We start from the raw sequence: 16,564 nt of genomic DNA on the forward strand, positions 1-16,564 counted from the left end.
AAATAAAATGAATCCTCAGGAACACAATTTGCCTAATAGTTGTGCACGCAGTGTAAACTGTGGTTTCAGCATATCAAACCATTCAGAGGCTGTCTTTTTCCTTGAAACTGCCCTTCATTGAAAGGCTCCCACAGAATCGTAAATTGAAACAAAAAGTGATTGGAGAGAGAGAAAGAGACAACAAAGACAGGTAGAGAAGAGGATCTTTTACCAGATAAAAGGCCAACAGTCACTGGTTCCACCCTCTTAAATGTGATGATTTGCTGCTTTTTACATCTGTAAGATTTTAACTAGAAAAAACCCTGCTGGCACACACACACATTGACACACACACACACACACACAGATACCACCTAGCTCAACCTCGCCAGCATTTTCTTTAATGATGTGGTGATGAAGTGCATGGGTGCAGAGTTATGTGTGTGTTATGTGCATGATTTGCACCCCTCACTGCTCACAGTTCTAGTTTCAGCAGTTAGCGACCAATTAAATGTTGTCTCCGAGTGATGTAATGCAGCTATTTTGTAGTTTGTCAAGACAAATTGTAAAGCTACTTAACTCAACCCAAGCTTTTGTTGTGTTTGTGACCTGATTCAACATCATGTGCATTTCAGTCTCCAATCCACAAAGTAACCCAAAACCCTACAAAGTAAACCCTAAAGAAGAAGACACAGTGTGTGTGTATGAGAGTATGAGAATAGGTGTGTGTTTATGTTCTCCCAGGTAAAAGTTCTTTAAACTATGTCATCTGATTTCCTGCAGTCTGTCTACTAGAAATCCCTGAAGATAAACTTCTTCATGCTCAGTGATTGAAACACACAGATATTCAGGGACGCATTAACGTAGTCAGTCAGTGTGTCTGACGGAGTTCTGCTGTGTTTTGTTTGGACCACTGTGGTGTAGCTGTTAGTTCTGACTGGACCTGAATGCTCCACTGGGAAGCAGCACTAATGGGAGAGAAGACTTCCTGTCATTTCTGTGAAATAAAAGCCATTTTGTTTCTGGTAAACGCTTAAAAACACAGAATAACAACCGCAGTGTGCTTAGCCTAAACCAAACAGAGGATTTCAGTAGGTGGTAACAGTTTTAGCATGTGGGAAATGGACCTGATTCCCTGAGAACTGTCTGGAGTTTATATAAGAAATCGGCTTCGGTAAGGACGGGGAATGTCATTTTAAATTGGAACACTACATATGACACAGTCAGATAGAACTGATTTCGATCCAAACTTGTTAAAATGTTCAAAAATACCAAAGTTGTGTGATCAAAAAGAGCGGATGCAAAAACAGAAGTTTGCTCCTCCAAGTCTAATAGTGGAGGTACAGCTGCTCTGCCTGCTCCGTTGCTCAGGCGCCTATCATGAAGTGTGAAAAAGGCTAAATCTGTTCTCCAACATCTGACACGGTGAAGTGACAGACAACACAATATTTAACCTGTTGTCTGTCGTCTTTAATTCATAAAAAAGAGGCTAAAAGAAAGAGACCAAACAGAGCAGTGTGCAGCATGACAGGATGGGAAAAACAATGTGGTTTTTGAACTGTACAGCATGTAAAAATATTCTAGTAGGATGGAAGTATGACCCTGACAATGAGCAGAATATTTTTAATTCAAATACATCTGTTTAATATCATCTTTTTAACTCCTTTAAACTACAGATTCCGCTTATGAGTTATTATCCAAGAAGGATCTATGAATATATTCTCAACTTTACTGAACTCAGTGCAACACTGAATGTGCTGTGATGGCCGGACAACTGCAGCACATCAACTGTTCTCTGTTTTTGCAGTAATTATGTCATCAATGACGTCGTCATCTGAGTGTTGGACAGACTGCCGGCAAGTCCAAAGAAAAAAGACACTGAGAATAAACTGTGACAGGCCGCTCTCCAAACTTTAGTCTCTTGTTGCAAAGCCCAAAGCAGTGTTTGTGGAGCTACTACGAGAAGCTGCTGTCAGTTGGCAGCAGCGAAGCTCAGATCCTCTCTGTTCTGGCCAGGAGAGAGGGGAGAAGGGGGAGTGCCCTCTGACCGTGTAGATTTCATAATGACGATCAGTTCCAGCTCTTGGTTTGGTTGGTGCATTTGCTTTTAATGCTTGGAATAAGAATATGGTGATATACATGTTGTGTAGACAGGACAGAGGCATCATTGAACGTGGCGACAGCTACAGTGAAGGTCAGGTGGCCCTGACAGTGGGAAGAGCTGTGCTGCACTAAGCATTGTGGATTTGTGCGCTCTCTGTGAACCAAAACTTTTAAGTCCCAAAAAGTGTTTCAAAGACAGCAGTCTGATTGTCATCAATAGTCGAGTGCAGGACGGGACCACGTGCTTCTTAAGAACAGTTAAGCTTGTGATTGTGGAGAGGACAGTTGTGCAAAGAGTTGAATTTTGGTCAAGGTTTGGATTTCCTTGGTTTAAAATCACAGTGAAATTACATTTTAAGATATTTCCTCCTTACTAAATGGTTTCATGGTTCATAATGCGTCACTGTAAAGCTGTGAAGAAACAGTGAAGTGGCTTCATAAAAATGTGCAAACCAGTGAGGAGAAAAATACAATTTCCAGTTGTAATTGTAAATTGGTGGCACATTAAGGGTTAATAGCACACGCTCACAGCAGGAGGTGTGCTCTTTGTTTCATGTCGTGCCCTCCCTGTCTCTGGATTCAGCCATATGGCAGCCCTTTGGGCTCCAGATGGTGGGCACAACAGAGTGAGGTCACTGTTACACACACACACACACAAACACACACACACACACTTCTGACAGGTGCAGATCTCGTGCAGACACATGATGCATTTGGGACAGCTATGGGATGGACTAACACAGCGGCAGATGATGGCGAGATAATATCCAGATTATTTTTGGATAACCAACCAAATTTAACAGTAACTGGCTAGTCAGGTTGTTGATCACACATGTTCTGTAGCCCAGGGCTTTCAATCAATCAATCTATCTATCTATCTTTATTTATAGAGCGCCAATTCACAACAGTGTTATCTCAAGACTCTTTCCATAAAGAGCAGGTCTAGACCAAACTCTTTAATTAGAGAGAGACCCAACGATTCAGTAATTCAACATTAAGGATTCAAGAATCCCCACATGAGCAGCATCAGATATTATATTAGGAAACAGTGGAGGAAGAACTCCCCTTTAACAGGAAGAAACCTGGAACAGAACCAGGCTCAGAGGTGGGGGAGGGCTTTCTGTCAGGGTCCATGTTGGGTGGAGGTTGGACAGAGAGAGAGAGAGAGAGAGAGAGAAAGAGAGAACACAAACAGCAACCAACATACTAACAGCAGCTACAGCACTGACAATAGGAGTGTGACTAATAAATTAGCAATAGGTAGCACTGAAAAACATGATGAGTGGCTGATGATCCTCAGCAGTGATCCATGAAGCCAGAGAACCACAGCAAGAGAACCAGGACCAGGATCCACAGGAACCAGAGAACCACAGCAGGAGAACCAGGATCAGGATCCACAGGAACCTGAGAACCACAGCAGGAGAACCAGGACCAGGATCCACAGGAACCTGAGAACCACAGCAGGAGAACCAGAACCAGGATCCACAGGAACCTGAGAACCACAGTAGGAGAACCAGGACCAGGATCCACAGGAACCAGAGAACCACAGCAGGAGAACCAGGACCAGGATCCACAGGAACCTGAGAACCACAGCAGGAGAACCAGGACCAGGATCCACAGGAACCAGAGGGATGAGAAAAGCACAGAAAGGCTCCGGGGAAGATAGCAAGTTAGAAACAGACATTAAAGAGACATGAAGCATCAGGATGGAGAGGAAGAGGAGGATAGAGGAGCCCAGTGCATCATGGGAGTCCCCCGGCAGTCTAAGCCTATAGCAGCATAACTAGGGGCTGGTCTAAGGCCTGAGCCAGCCCTGAACTATAGGCTTTATCACAAAGGAAGGTTTTTAGTCTACTCTTAAATGTAGAGAGGGTGTCTGCCCCCCCGAACCCAGACTGGAAGGAGGTTCCACAGGAGAGGAGCCTGATAGCTGAAAGCTCTGGCTCCATCACTACTTTAGAGGACTTTAGGAACCACCAGTAGGCCTGCAGTCTGGGAGCACAGTGCTCTAGTGGGGTAGTACGGTACTATGAGTTCTTTAAGATATGATGGAGCCTGAACATTAAGAACCTTGTAGGTGAGGAGAAGGATTTTAAACTCTATTGTAGATTTTACTGGAAGCCAATGAAGAGAAGCCAGTACAGGAGAAATATGGTCTCTTCTCTTAGTTCTCATCAGAACAGGAGCAGCAGCGTTCTGGACCAGCTGGAGAGTCTTTAAGGACTTATTGGGGCAGCCTGATAATAAGGAGTTACAATAGTCCTTAGTCGGACAATAGTCCGACTCATTTTTCTGCATCATCTATAGACAGGATGGACCTGATTTTAACAATATTACATAGATGGAAAAAGGCAGTTCTGGAAATGTGTTTAATGTGGGAGTTAAAGGACAAATCCTGGTCAAAGATAACTCCCAGATTCCTCCCAGTGGAGCTGGAGGCCAGAGTAATGCCATCCAGCCAGTCATTTCCATGCCTTGTTCTATACTAATGTGGTGAGTAGTAACAGCTTACAATCATACTGTCATACTGCCAGCTAGTTAAATAAGCATGATGAACAGACTGACTGTTGACTCAAGACTGGTTGGTTTCTATGTTTTAAAGTAATACTCAACATTGCTCTTTCATACAGTGTTAGAGCTAGGTAATGAACTGAAAACTCACTGAAGATGGCAATGTGAATTTTTAACTAACCTTAAATAAAATTATGTAAGTTTTAAGTGATGGAATTAACCACAAGTCCCCAGTCTAAGAGGAAAAGACATTTTGAAGTTGTAGAAATTGCTGCGGACATATGAGGGTCCAGATGACAATCTCATGTAGTAAAAGGAGAGCATGACAGCTTCGGGAGCACACATTGGATTTAGTCAACATGACGTAAAAAGTTAGACGTAAAAACAGTAAAAAAAAAAAATGACATGGGAACAGTGGCAGTTTGTTCCAGCAACTGAAACACAACAACATGAAGATGAGTGTGTCGCGAAGGCATGGCAGAATGAAAAGTAACACACTCCTGACACACCAGACAACCACCAGAACAGAAGCTATGCTCACTTGGATTTCCATTTAACAAACAAATAACTAAAGGATTCATAGATAATATCAGCGAGCTAACGTTACAACAACATTCAACACACTAAAGTTATGTTTTGTATGACTTTTTTGACCACTAATAACAGCGCTGGGCTACCTTACGACTGAATTTACCACATAACGTAGGGTAGGGTGAATGAAGTGTCCTGTCTACGTAAGGGATAATGCCCAATAAGGTGTCCATTATCAGGAATGAATGGATGAGGTGTTTCCTCCGGGGAGTCCATTTATTCCTGATAATGGACACTTTGCAAAAATTATTTAATATTTTTTATTCTAATATTTTTAACAACCATTACCATCCCATAAGATTCTTGGCAGCAGGAGATATTTCTAGTCCGCTCAGCTCATAGAACCCTCTGGATCAGCTGTTAGAAGCTCAGAAAAGCTAACTTTATGCTAGCAAGATTCCCAGTCACTAACGCTGCATACAGCTGACACCCAGTCAGTAGAATCTGACAGCAGGTTTAACAACAAGGCTAGCTAGCAATCAGCCTGTTTGTCCCCCGTCCCCAGTTCAACATCAAGATGTTCATGAACAAATGAGGCCATGTGTGACGTTACTGTCTCTGCAGCTTGAAGCGCAGAGTTTAATGTGGGACGTAAGACCGAAGATCCAGATCTCAGACCAAAGCTCCAAATCACAGGCTCGCTCCTGTGAGCAGCAGTCATTAATGTGAACTGTTCAGAGACGTGATCAGAGAGAGATGGCGTGATCCACGTACACAGATCACGTCTGGAGCTACTCGAAAAGGTTGCACACTTAGCAGCCAACCTGACCAGCCTAGACCCTTATGTAGTACGACAGTAATTATGGCATGGTGTAAATGTAGCATGTCACTGTTTTATTGCTTACTGGCCCTTTGCAGTCCACTGTTCATTTCAGATACAGTAAAGCAGTCAGTCAGTGCCTAAAGCAGGCAGGGATTCTTGCTGGATGGTTTATTTATTGTTCTGAGTGTCTGCCAGGCCAGAACGGCCTCCATGCTAATAAACGGAGCCCCGACACTTAGATCATGTGAGCTTTTCATTATGTTTACTTTTCTATTCTTTGCCAGTTGTTCTTTATGCACATGATGATGCATGAATATACATTAAACACAACGCACCTCCTAATATTTCTGTCTTCTTGAGGTCCTTCATTGTTAGCATTCCTTCCCCTATATTTATATATATATATATATATATACACATATAGGGGAAGGAATGCTAACCAGCTATACTTTCATATGTGCTGCCCTAGTTGCGTTTTACTCTGTAAGCATCCAGTATCAGGGTGCCGGCAGACTGCAGGCCACATGGAGAGAAAAGTACAAGAGATATCCATCATTTTATATAAATAGATAGATAGATATTATATATTATAGTCTGTATCTCCTCACCAGATGTTACATTTATCAACAAATAAAATCATTGCAGTCATGTGACCATTATTTGCAACATTTAGCTTAACGTTGTAAGACTAAATCAGATCTTGTTATACCTCGGCATTTATGAGCATCAAAGTAAGAGATTGTTTAAAAGCTGCTGTTGTGGAACAATTTACAATCAGCAATATTTTTGGTCTGGAAGTCATGAACCTTCCAAGATCAGAGTAAACATGACACTGTAGCATTTAGACAGCATTGTAATATTTATTACGTATTGGCTGTAACACTGCATTAAAGTGTTCTTTAGGGAAGGAGAAAACCTTTGTTATCACTCTGTGTGTGTGTGTGTGTGTGTGTGTGTGTGTGTGTGTGTGTGTGTGTGTGTGTGTGTTTAGAGGGGGCTTAGCAGTGACTGTGCCTTCAGGCTTTAGTCTGGCCCTTTCTGTCTGCCTTGTCAGGAAACACACACACTCTCTACATGAAGACAGTGTGTCTGTGTAGTGTGTGTGATGTGTGTGCGTTAGAAACAGAGAGAAAGAATGCCGAATGAGGAATGTGGCAGGTCAGGTATTTGTCTCCAGCAGAGTGGCTTTGTTTGCTCTTCTTTTCCGACTAAATAAAAGCCTGGTATGAGAAGTGGCAGTTAGTGTGTGTGTGTGTGTGTGTGTGATGTGCTTCTTGCTGCTCTTTCTCATTTGTTGTGACAACGGTCCAAAGACAAGTAGAGGAAAGAAACAACCAGTTTCATTAGAGTGATGTGTGCTTTGAGGGAGCATTTCTGCCGTCTGTGAGTGATTGCAGCAGGTGTATTTACCTGGACCAGTGTCACAGTCAACAGCTGCCTTTGTATGCTTTGTATGGAACCAGCTACCTGTCGATATCAGGGAGGTCAGCTCACTAACTGAGCTTCCTCTATCTCTGCCTAGTACAGGCCTGAGATTCCATTTAGCACTTTGCTTGCACCGATGCACTGCTGCCCTTGTGTTGTATTTACTTGTACTTATGCTGCTTCTGTAAAGTCTGTTTATTTGGACTTGTTTTTAGTTGTTTTAATATTTTATTTTCCACAAGTTTATCTTCCGTTTCATACTACGCGTAATGTGTTACTACTGAACTTTAATGTTTTTCATTTGTTTTATGTTCACCTTATGTCTGCTTCATGTAAAGCAGTTGATGCATGTCATTTCCGTGTTGTAAATCACTACTGCATCTTTTGCATCAAAAGGTCTTAAATAAAGTTTTATTATTATTATTATTATTAGTAGTAGTAGTAGTAGTAGTAGTAGTCTTATAACATGCTCTCAAAGTCACATTTTTAAAGGCTTATGAATCGTAACCCTGGTCTGCTCCACAGTAAAGATGTCCAGTGTCAGAGCGACTCTCTTTGATTTACTTATTCCCTCTTTAAGTCATGGTGGTCATGGAGTGAAGTTATGATTCTTCACCACATTCTTCTCCCTGTTTCAGCCACTGTAAACTAAACTTGTCTAGACTAAGTTTAAGTTTCGAATGATAGTGCACTATGAAAGGTGTGGCAGTTGTTTGTGGATACACATTCCATGTTCGGGGTTGTTTAACTCCCCCAGAAAGAGAAGAAAAACTTGTTTCTCCCATTTTTGGGATGCTTGGTAGTTCTGCTCATCAAAACAGCGTTGCCAGAACATGTTCCTGTTGTTCAGCTAATGGATTAGTCAACTAAACATATCAGCTTTATCACACTGATGTAGAAGTTTTAGGGATAATCATAACATAATACAGCAGGTTGACCAACTTTTCTTAACTTTTTCTCCCTCACCAAACTTTTGTGTCTCTTTCTGCCTGATTTGGCAAACTCTACGCTGAAAACGGAGGTGTGTTACACTAACAGAGCTGTGGCTCATCGCGCCCACATTAAAGATGTGTCACTGGGAAAGAACAACTGATGCAGTGTCTCATGTCAGGTTGAAGACATTTCAGATGTGACGGCTGACTGACTTGAGCTATCGGGCCAGGTGGCGTCGTATCAAGGCTCGTAGTTTGAACTGGGGATTTAACTGGAGAAACTAGTTACACAGCATGTGCAAACACCACATTTCACAACAGGTGTGAGGAACTACAGAGACGAGCAGCCTCCAAAAGACATTCCAGACATTGATGATGATGATGATGATGATGATGATGATGACAGAAAAGGCTGAAAAGCTGTTGAACCAGGGGTATGATTGAAGGCCTGTCACCAGTCATGTGACAGGGAATGAGCAGGCACATTGACTCTACAGCAAGGGAATGTGTTTTAAACTCTGTGTACTGCCTCGCCCATGTTGCCTTCAATGAGTGATTAAGACGGACTGAGGACGTCCTGCAAAGGCCTGGACTTATTCAGGACTATGATAAGAATTTGATTTTTTGTTTCTGACCGTAGTGATGTTTGCCCATGATCTTCTTAATCCTATTGGTCCATAAAAACCTGCTTTTTAACGCCATGTGAGTCAAATGTTAGAGCTTTAACTATGTGCAGCCAGAAATCAGTGGATGAATGGATCACATCAGTGTCACATCTGGAGTGGAATAACCCCTTAAACCTTTCAATCTGACCCCTGTCATCCTGCCTATTCCACACACAGCAGTGCTAAGAGATGCCCCCAGAGCACAGTAAAGGCTGTCTATCACTCATATGGTTCTCTGGTGGTAATCCACAGTGTGCTTGTGTGTGTGTGTGTGTGTGTGTGTGTGTGTGTGTGTGTGTGTGTGTGTGTGTGTGTGTGTGTGAGCATGCACACACTGACAGAGGCAGCTGATACCTCAAAGAGGGAGGCAAAAAAGAATCATCTGCTGCTCAACAACAATGATGGGATTATAGATTTAGATTAAATCTGGCTGTGTTTAATCTGCTTCCTGTGACCCTGACAGAGCCACAGTTTGCTCAGACACAGAGGTTTCTGATAATCTTCTAAATCCTTTATTAATCTTTAATCAGTCGCTCATCAGTTAGTGAGGACTTCAGTCTCAGAGGGTGTTCTAATATTGTTGTGAAAATGTGAATAATAATTTAACATGTATCAATTACTAACACATCGGTTTGGTTGGTTTCCCCCATCATAGAAGACATTGAACCCTTTGACTGAACAAACATAAAAAACCCAAAGTGAGCCAGAAGACGTCGTCCTGCTTTCTGATCTGCTCCTCATGTCATATGTCAGTCTGTTCTTTTACCAGAAATGTTTTCAACTGATGTGATACATCTAATGAAACTGAACGGTTCCTGGAGAGACAAACGGGTAATCTGTTGGACTAAGTACCAAGTCTCAGCGGATTGAAAACGATGAAATAGGAGCAACTGGAAATAGTTAATGACTGAAAACATTGTTTCTGTTGAAAAGAGAAAGTGAGAGCAACAGAGTAGTGAGCGTGACGTGACTCTGTTATTGTATTTATACAATTAGTGCTGTGGATGTACCATGTGAGCCAGAAGAGCACCAACAACTCCACCCCACCGCAGTACAAATTGTATTTGCACTATATGTAGTTAGGTTTTCAGGAGTAGAAGAACTAGAGGAGTATTAGGGGAAGAAGTGAGGAATATTCATTTATTAGATTATGCTGTCTTTCTGGTTATCTAAGATTGCTCTGATTAAGTCGTGCTGTCCGCTGATCACTGATCGAGCTGCCTGGAGAGAGATATGGCCAAATAAACAAAAGGAAGAAAGAGGAGAGAGATGTATGCACATGATGAAGTGGGAAATTAGTAGATTATGTGAATATGTGAAGTTCCCCTTGCATGTCCAGTACAGTCGCAGTAATGGATCTGCGTATGAAATTTGACACAGAATAATATTTTTGGACCCAGTTGTATAAATGTTCCTCCAAACAAAATGAAGAAAAATATTCAAATGTGCCGTTCCACTTGATTAGATTATATAGATAAACCTGTGACGGTGCTCTGCTAGTATGTGAATAACCCTGCAGTCCCTCCCTGTAGCACCTCTCCTACCCCTCTGTGTGAGTGGCTGCCAGGGTCACCCCTGCTGAAGCTCCCCACAACGTAGTAGATTTCATCAGTTCTGTAAAATCTGAATTTCAGCAACGCTTTTCCACTGCCAGTGTTCCTTTAACTTAATTACTGCGTAAGAACTGTACTGCATAACTACTGTATGGTATGGTAGCCCTAGGCAGCTAAAATACCTTTCACTTCACTAGAAACATTTTTCATTCAACTTGAACTAGCTCAACAGTTCCTCACTGTAATATTTTTAATACCACTCCATGTTCCCTCCGTCCTACAGTATGTTCCCTCCGTCCTGCAGTATGTTCCCTCAGTCCTACAGTATGTTCCCTCAGCCCTGCAGTATGTTCCCCTCAGCCCTGCAGTATGTTCCCTCAGCCCTGCAGTATGTTCCCCTCAGCCCTGCAGTATGTTCCCTCAGCCCTGCAGTATGTTCCCCTCAGCCCTGCAGTATGTTCCCTCAGCCCTGCAGTATGTTCCCTCCGTCCTACAGTATGTTCCCTCAGTCCTACAGTATGTTCCCTCAGCCCTGCAGTATGTTCCCTCCGTCCTACAGTATGTTCCCTCCGTCCTACAGTATGTTCCCTCCATCCTACAGTATGTTCCCTCAGTCCTACAGTATGTTCCCCTCAGCCTTGCAGTATGTTCCCTCAGTCCTACAGTATGTTCCCTCAGCCCTGCAGTATGTTCCCTCAGTCCTGCAGTATGTTCCCCTCAGCCCTGCAGTATGTTCCCTCAGTCCTACAGTATGTTCCCTCCGTCCTACAGTATGTTCCCTCAGTCCTACAGTATGTTCCCTCCGTCCTACAGTATGTTCCCTCCGTCCTACAGTATGTTCCCCTCAGCCCTGCAGTAATGTTCCCCTCAGCCCTGCAGTATGTTCCCCTCAGCCCTGCAGTATGTTCCCTCCGTCCTACAGTATGTTCCCTCCATCCCTACAGTATGTTCCCTCAGCCCTGCAGTATGTTCCCTCCGTCCTACAGTATGTTCCCCTCAGCCCTGCAGTATGTTCCCTCAGTCTTACAGTATGTTCCCTTAGTCCTACAGTATGTTCCCCTCAGCCCTGCAGTATGTTCCCTCCATCCTACAGTATGTTCCCTCAGTCTTACAGTATGTTCCCTCCATCCTACAGTATGTTCCCCTCAGCCCTGCAGTATGTTCCCTCAGTCCTACAGTGTGTTCCCTTAGTCCTACAGTATGTTCCCTCAGTCCTACAGTATGTTCCCCTCAGCCCTGCAGTATGTTCCCTTAGTTCTACAGTATGTTCCCTCAGTCCTACAGTATGTTCCCTCAGTCCTACAGTATGTTCCCTTAGTCCTACAGTATGTTCCCTCCATCATAAGCATGAAACCTACCCCACATTTCCCACACCTTTGAAATATTGCTTTAAATTCAATGTATAAAAACTGTACATGTTTTTACACACCACATTTGTTTATAAACACCACAATACAAATAATGCACTGCTCTCTTTCCATATGTCTTCTTTCAGAGGATGAACCTGTAGTTTTTGCCACCAACTCCCTCCAGAGGCGTAAAAAGGGTCTGGGCTTAACCGGACTGCGCACCACTGGCTCAGGCTCCACCCACTCCAAGAACAAACCGGGCCTTATGATTGGCCTACCACAGAACTTCAGACAGATCTCATCCATCATTGATGTGGACATCCTACCTGAGACACACCGGCGCGTACGTCTCCACAAGCACGGTACCCACAAGCCCCTGGGCTTCTACATCCGTGATGGGGTGAGCGTGCGGGTGACACAGCAGGGCGTAGAGAAGGTGAGATAAATATTATATTTGGGCCAATAAGACAACTTAAGTCAGATTGTTTCTGAAAATAGTGACTCTTTAAGTGGAGAACACATAAGCAGAGGTAGCATAGTTACTGTTCATCCTGCGGAGAATAATTTAAGAGAACTTTATTTTGTGTTTCTATTTGGAAAAAACAGTGGATCATCCCACTGACATAACGTTAGTGCTGAATCATGTCAACTGTGAGAACTTATTACAGTTTTATTAGGAAACACACCATCACTTTGTTTTAGTGCTCTTTCTTTGGAAGAATTAAAGTGGTCTCTGTCTTACTTCCACCCAAGAGGAAAACCACCTCCTGTGCTCTGAGCATGCTGCCTGACATTTGTGAAGGATGTCTCAGTCTCAGCTTCTCTTGTCATGCTGACAACAACATGTATTTTAGATAAAAACACTTTTCTTTGAGCCTTCTGTTGGTATACACTGTAGTGCTCAGTGGTACTAGGGCACCAATAAATGTAGGAGTTCCAATTATGTGTGGACAATTAATTCTCTTCCTCATACGGCGGCACCAAAATGTTGGGGTTGGTACCTTGTATGGGGCAAGTTGGCTATCAGAAATAATTAATAACTATCAAAGATAATTAATAATTGTATAAATTAATGGGACTTTGTGTCCACCTGGATTGGGGCACCACCTCGATAAACGAGGAAAAAGAGCAAGTTTAACTGATTCAGTCTCATAAAATAACTAAGCTATCAATTTGGTATTATATTTTAATAATTAACTTAATAACTAAAACCAAAATGACCACATTGACAGCTAGTTGAAGGATTTCAGAGTTCTTGACAGAGTAGAGGTTGGCAGTATTCATTCTTGTACAACATTGAAGAAGACAGCGTGTGGATTAAAACATTAATTAAAACATAACCAAGTAAACATACAAACAATCTAACTACCATCATTGTGAAAAAGAAGCTCAAAGACTTGACACAGAGCAGGCCCTCCAGCCAGACTTAGTATTTGGGAGATCAGGGTGACCAAGAAACAAGTTCCTGTGCCTTGGCTGCCTTCACTGGCTGCACTAGATAATCCATGACAAAACACGGAGAGATTCAAAAGTATCAGAACTTTCAGATATCCTGAGAGAAAAGGTTGGGTCATTCATGTTGGAGCTCTATACAACATAAGGGGTAAGTGGACTGCACTTGTAGCACCCGTGTCGTCTTTTTGACCGCTCAAAGTGCTTTAACTCCTCATTCACGTATTCACACACTATTCATACATTGATGGCCGGGGCCACCATACAAAGTGCCAGTCTGCTCATCAGTGGGAGACCAACCACTAACTGACATTCCCAAACTGAAGAACACTGAACGACGGATCCTCTGATTAGTGGAGGACCCATGCTACCATGGAGCCATAGCTACCCCCGGTACTGATAATGATAATGATATCCAGGCCTGTTGTCACATGGTTACTGCTGCACCTCTCTGTTTGAAGCATCATTGATGTCGCACAGAGCTGTAATGTTTTACACTCTTATCTGGCCTTTTCCTCCGGTAGGTTCCAGGTGTGTTCATATCTCGCCTGGTACGTGGTGGGCTGGCAGAAAGTACCGGGCTTCTGGGAGTTAATGACGAGATCCTCGAAGTTAATGGCATCGATGTAGCAGGAAAGTCTTTGGATCAGGTAAATCCAGTGTCCAACATTTACCCTGTTCTGGGACCTGCCTAGCCCCAGCAAAAGTTCTAATGAGCCACCATAATGGTTTTCAGTTTGGATATTGAATGAGGTCTCTATGAGACAGTCAATAGAACATGGTAAGAACTTGCTGAACCCTTTATGTACTCGCTTTTGTTGTGTTATGCTAAATCAGTCAGATTCACTTAAACTTAAACACCTTAAACACCAACTTCATCACAATAGTGATTCTTCCATGTTGTCAGTTTCACACTTTATTTTAGTTAATATTTCAAAATATCTAATTAGGCAAATAAAGACATACAGGAAAGCTGAAAAGGGATAGAACAGTAATAACAGTTTAGACTTAATGTTACAAGCACATGCTGATTACAAGGGCAGCTGGATTTATGATGTATGTTCCAAATTTCATATTTTTCAAATTTGAAGGAGCAGAATCAGTGATTCATGTGACTGACCTCTTCCATCCTCTCTGTCATTTCAGGTGACAGACATGATGGTGGCCAACAGTCACAACCTCATAGTGACTGTCAAACCAGCCAACCAGAGGAACAACGTGGTGCTTCGTGGGAGTAAAACCTCAGTGGGCAACTCTGGTTCTGTGGGTTCAGCTGGATCTACAGGCTCAGCCCTGTCACATGACTCACCAAGCCCTGCCTCTCAGAGCAACCCTATTACTGCGAGGTATGACGGGCAGGACTGGGGACTGGGGACTGGGGACTACTGAATAATAGTTAAAACCCATAAAACAGAATAGAAACAAGATAGAATTTTAGTAGATCAATATTTCCATATAAACAATGGATCACATGGCTGTGTGGAATTGGAAGGTGTCGCTGACAGAGATAACCCCACACACTCTGCTCAGCTCTGCTCAGCTCTGCTCAGCTCTGCTCAGCTCTGCTCAGCTCTGAAGCCACTTCAGCCGTCCAGCTCTTTGCTCTGGTTTTACGGCCACTGGCTTTACTGTTTTGGTTCAGTCTCTCAGCTCTCATCAGCCCTGTTTCCAGTAGCAGCAGCAGCAGGCAGCTGTTTCAGTCTCTGTTTAAGCCACGACCAGCAGCGCACAGCAGGCAGGCAGTCAGACAGCATCTGGTGAACATGATGCAGCATTTAACATCTGAGGAGACAGACAGTGTGATCAGGAGCTGGTGGAGACCAAGCAGAGCTAAGCGAGAGAGTATATTAGATTCTAAGTGTTACACTCGTGTATCAGCCTGCCATTTCTACGTACATTCAATGATCATTATCTGCCCTGTCATCTGTTGTCACTACAGCAACAGCATTGCAGAGGGTGACAGTGATGATGAAGATGACGACGGCGACCTCATCTTGGAGAGCGACTGCCTGACACCCCTTGACTCCCAACGGGTAACCAACAGCAACGACACTAACCTCAACAGAAACTCACCTAGCAACAGACCGCACAATTCCACGGTGGTTAGGCCCCTCCCACAGAGTGTCTCATTGCCCAATAGCGTTGGAGCATCCCTGAGCGACAGCTCCATGATGGTGTCCAATCACAACGGAAACCCCGCCCACACATCTAGTAGCAGTCAAGAGAGTATGAGAGAGGACGGCAACATAATAACACTGTAACCATGACAACAGTGACAGCTACACTGTAACTGTCAGGACTACGGAATGTTACTACCACAGAGTGCTGTAACCATGACGACTACACATGGCTATGTCAGCCAGATAACACTTTACTCTTAAAGCTTTGGACAGGAGAGGAACCCTGACAGCACCACAGAGAGACACAGCACGACAGGAAGGACGGGACAGGACGGGTCGGGACAGGACAGGACACAGCACGACAGGAAGAACGGGACGGGACAGGTGCTGCTAGCTTTGTCCCTTGCCAGCCTCGGTGGATCTACAGGCGTTGTGTATGTATAGAGCTCAGTTGTCAGGTTCTGTATACAGATAAATAATTTATAATGAGTGGGGAGAAATGATGTCAATATGTTTAAGAAATCATCTGTATTCCAAAATTGCCTGTAAAGTTTAACAAAACAAAAAGCGGTCAGACGTCACTGTTAAGTGTCTGACTGGATGGCTACAACAGCACTGTCACAGTAAACACAGTGTAACACAGGACGGGCTCTACTTTGGTGGCAGCACAACAACCAGCACAGGCAGCACTCTGACCGGAGAGGTGGGGGGGTTCATTCAGACGAGGCAGAGCAGAGCCAGACTGTCTTAGACTGTGAGAGGAAATGTCTCAGGACCAAGTCTGTTTCTGGAGCACACACACTATGCTACCACAAACTGAACATGTGCAGAAATAATGTTAATAATCTTCAAGAATTCATCCTAACTGTTTTAACTAGTTACCACTTGCTTCTTAACCAGTAGATGCCTTTAAACTGGGATGTAAATTGAACGTCTGACGTGTCTAAAGCAGGAGCACTGCTGTCCACAGCTGCTTTCTACTGGACGAAAAGCTTCTCCTTCAGGTCATGAAATGCCTGCAGGTGTTTGAAGGCAGCAGGACACGTGTTGATAAATGTGCTGAGAGCATGTTTATTAATCACCACACTCTGATCTACGCTGACCTTCAGCCTCTGTGCTGC

General features: G+C 43.4%; 1 protein-coding gene across 1 annotated transcript in view; it reads left to right on the forward strand.

The window, feature by feature from the left end:
* pard6a (par-6 family cell polarity regulator alpha) overlaps positions 1 to 15,755 on the forward strand; it is a 31,914-nt gene extending 16,159 nt beyond the window's left edge. Inside the window, exons 3-6 of the mRNA XM_070831358.1 lie at positions 12,018 to 12,307; positions 13,848 to 13,973; positions 14,470 to 14,669; positions 15,263 to 15,755. Coding sequence (XP_070687459.1) covers positions 12,018 to 12,307; positions 13,848 to 13,973; positions 14,470 to 14,669; positions 15,263 to 15,584 — 938 coding nt within the window. The 3' untranslated portion in view covers positions 15,585 to 15,755. The remainder of the gene's footprint in view (positions 1 to 12,017; positions 12,308 to 13,847; positions 13,974 to 14,469; positions 14,670 to 15,262) is intronic.
* Positions 15,756 to 16,564: the final 809 nt, after the last annotated feature.

The sequence above is a fragment of the Pempheris klunzingeri genome, chromosome 5 (assembly GCF_042242105.1).
Source record: "Pempheris klunzingeri isolate RE-2024b chromosome 5, fPemKlu1.hap1, whole genome shotgun sequence".
NCBI lineage: Eukaryota > Metazoa > Chordata > Actinopteri > Acropomatiformes > Pempheridae > Pempheris > Pempheris klunzingeri.